The sequence below is a fragment of the Centruroides sculpturatus genome, unplaced genomic scaffold (genome assembly GCF_000671375.1).
Source record: "Centruroides sculpturatus isolate CEXI.00-Female unplaced genomic scaffold, Cexi_2.0 scaffold518, whole genome shotgun sequence".
Classification (NCBI taxonomy): Eukaryota; Metazoa; Arthropoda; class Arachnida; order Scorpiones; family Buthidae; genus Centruroides; species Centruroides sculpturatus.
Window position 1 is genome coordinate 52998 of NW_019384901.1, and position 3564 is coordinate 56561.

Here is a 3564-nt window from a genome sequence, read left to right on the forward strand (position 1 = left end):
TGTTTTTTTTATTAATGAATGAAAGGCAATCTTAAACAATTTTATTTTTGTTACTAAAAGTAACATTAATTTATAGGGGTAGGAATTACTACGGACCTTTAAATTTTCTCCTTGCCCGGGAAAAATTCCCAGTTCTTCCCTCTAGATCAGTGGTTCCCAACGTCTTTTTAATCATGCCCCATCTAAGCATCTCTGAAATCCTGATGCCCCCTGTGACAAGATTCTTCAATAATAATAATAACTGTGTGCGCACACTAAATAGTATACTTTTTTACTTTATTCTTATCGATTTACAATTGAGTCTCAAGTCATTTAACATGCTCCAAGTAACAATGGAGAGGCTCGAAAAAGTTAAAATGTCAGTCTACTGCTCTGTGAGATCTTGGATCAATTTCGGATGACAAATCTCAAGAATTTTTCATGAGCGGCCCGTCTCGGATATGCCCTTATCTACTCCAATTGTGGATCTGGCCACCGGATCCACAATCCACCAGGTGCATAAAAAAAAAGGCCATCGGTGCTCACAGAAAGAAGTATTGTAATAAAAATATTGTATATAGTTTAAGTGAATTAGCTCATTTATGGCCGAATTCACACTCAAGAATCAAGAATTAGAAGTTCACCATCGCTTAGTAGTGAGCTCTTATTATTTAACTTCTAATTCTAACTCTTGATCTTTGGTTATTATGGTTGTGAATACGAGAATCAAAGATTGTATATATTATATATAAGCGTTTACATATGTGTTTAAAATGAAATAAGACAAAATATTAAATATTTTTATTGACTTTTGTGTATCGATAGTAATATAGAAATTTTTTGATTTGTCTGTAAAAGTTAATTATAATGTTACCTTGCTTTATATATTCCATACCAAATTTGGCGATGTTTGGGCTAATTCTAATCAAACGACAAAACTCAGCTGGTGCTTTTTTTTTATTTGTAAATAAGATGGGAAAATGTCACGTGTTTGGAGATTGTTTCAGATAATGTTAGAAGCATCTATTTTGTGATAAGATTAAGTTCATTTTAGCAACAGTCTAAGGAAACTTTCAATCAAGATGCAGAATTTAGCAAAAAATGTATTTAAATTTACAAGATTTAGGTGCTGTGTAAGTAGTTATTGCATGTCGACAGCTCCTTCCAGTGATGAGTTTATATTTGAAAAGTTGACTGGAGATCGAGATGGAATCGCCATAATTGGATTCAATAGACCTAAAGCGAGGAATGCTTTTAGTAAGAACCTAGTCGGTGCTATTGCTGGTACCATTGACTTGTTGAAATTTGAGAAAAATATTCGTTGCCTCATAATAAGAAGCTACGTGCCTGGTATATTCTGTGCGGGAGCTGATTTAAAAGAACGTGCAGTAATGCCGCAAGAAGAAGTGGGTCCTTTTGTTGCTAAATTGAGAAAAATGGTGGTCGAAATACAAGATTTACCAATGCCGACAATTGCCGTTTTAGATGGAGCGGCTTTAGGAGGTGGTTTAGAATTGGCTTTGGCTTGTGATTTAAGAGTTGCTGCTTCGTCCGCAAAAATGGGTTTAGTAGAAACTAAACTTGGCATTATACCTGGAGGAGGTGGAACACAAAGGCTCGCCCGTCTGATTGGTCCTGGTTTGGCTAAAGAGTTGATATTCACCGGCCGAGTAATAGATGGTACAGAAGCACACAGATTTGGTATAGTGAATCAAGTTACCGAACAAAATAAGGAAGGCGATGCTGCTTTTCACAAAGCCATGAAATTGGCCGAAGAAATCCGAACGCAGGGCCCGGTCGCGTTAAGAATGGCAAAATTAGCAATTAATAACGGTCTGGAAGTTGATATAACGAGCGGTTTAGCTTATGAACAAGCTTATTATGCCCAAGTAATTCCAACTAAAGATAGATTAGAGGGAATACAAGCTTTTATTGAAAAAAGACCTCCAAAATTTATTGGAGAATAAATTGAAAAATAAATAATATTTGAGTAATTTTTGGATAACTTTAATGCAGTTTTTAACACTAAAATGAGGAAATTTTGTATTTTTATTTTAATTAGCAGTTATATGTAATAATAAAAGAAAATTATGTGATTTGATGAGCAAATGCATAGTGATTCTCAACATTCATTAAGTGTGGTAAGTGAGAATATTTTTATTTACATGTCAAACTGTGCATTTGATTTGTTTTATATTAATACTTTGCTTGATTCTGGAATATATTTTTCAAATGATGTTTTACACATTTTTCAGAACTGAACATTTTTGAAATATGGACTCAAACATAAAATTACTGTACTACTGATCAATTAAAAACTCATTAAAAACATGTAATTATTGATTAGCAATGTGTCATATACAGTATAATAAAGAGATCTGTTTGTAATATTTACTACAAATTTACTATTAAGTAATAAATTAATTTAAACTTTAGAATTTTTCAGACTCACATAATATATTTTGTAAATATTGCTGACATTTTTAATATTATAAATTTGGTGAAAGTAAAATATTTTGCTATTAGATTCTTATATAATTTCAAAACTTGATGTTATATTGAATCTTGTAACAAAATTCATATTTTAAAAGTTTTAAGATAAATGCACAATCTTTATTCTGATTTTTCAGGTGCACATAATATATTAAAAATTGAAATTAATTCAATCTATGACAAACTTTTCTTTTTTGAAATGTTTTAGCCAAGCAAGAAGTTTAATATATATCAGAATCAACAAGTATTTTTATTCTAGAATTTATTTATAGTGATTTTAGTGAGAGAAGTAAATTCATCATATCCAAAGACATTACAATTTATCTATAATATATACAAATAAATTTTAATAAACTAGCAATATATGATAATTTTCACACATTTAAATTGATAATATTTTTATTTATTCCTGTGTACCTTACTTATTACTTCATATAGAAATAATTTGGAGTCAACATTGAGATTGTGAATATTATGAGTGTATCAAAAACAAGTTCATGTTTTCATCTTCATTGTAGTAACAGTAATCATGAAAAAGTTGTGCTCATATATAAATTTATAAATAATTAATTGTTTTAATATGCCTACAAGTGTATTAAAATAAAAAGTTTATTATTGAGTAACTTAAACTTATGCCCAGTCAACAAATATAAAAGTATTAGAATGTGAACAAATATAAAGAATAACTTTCTGCCAAAAAGTTTTTTAAATGAAGATTTTTGATATTGATATGAAAGCATATAGTACACACTACATATATATAATCAATTTTCTATATATATCAAAACCTATATCAATTTTCTATGGATCTATATAGATCCATTAAAAATTGATATAGGTTTTATATTATTTAAAAGTAAATCCAAATTTCTTACTAGAGATTAAGAATAATACTATATTAAAACTTTCAAACAGTTTTAGCTAATACACAAAAAGTAATGTATTATACTACCACTCAAAACTGGATATACTTGAATTAAAAATTCTAAAAACCTATAATCCAGCAATTTTTTAATACATGTTTTGTGGCTGATGATATCTATTTGACACAGGCAAAATGTTTGCATGTATTAAAAAAATTGCTGGATTATA

At 29.3% G+C, this 3564-nt stretch overlaps 1 protein-coding gene across 1 annotated transcript; it reads left to right on the forward strand.

The window, feature by feature from the left end:
• The first annotated feature begins 879 nt into the window (after nt 1-879).
• LOC111631500 (methylglutaconyl-CoA hydratase, mitochondrial-like) lies at nt 880-2246 on the forward strand. The gene has a single exon (XM_023375756.1). The coding sequence runs from the start codon at nt 1062-1064 to the stop codon at nt 1944-1946; it is 885 nt and encodes a 294-aa protein (XP_023231524.1). The 5' UTR covers nt 880-1061; the 3' UTR covers nt 1947-2246.
• The last annotated feature ends 1318 nt before the right edge of the window (nt 2247-3564 follow it).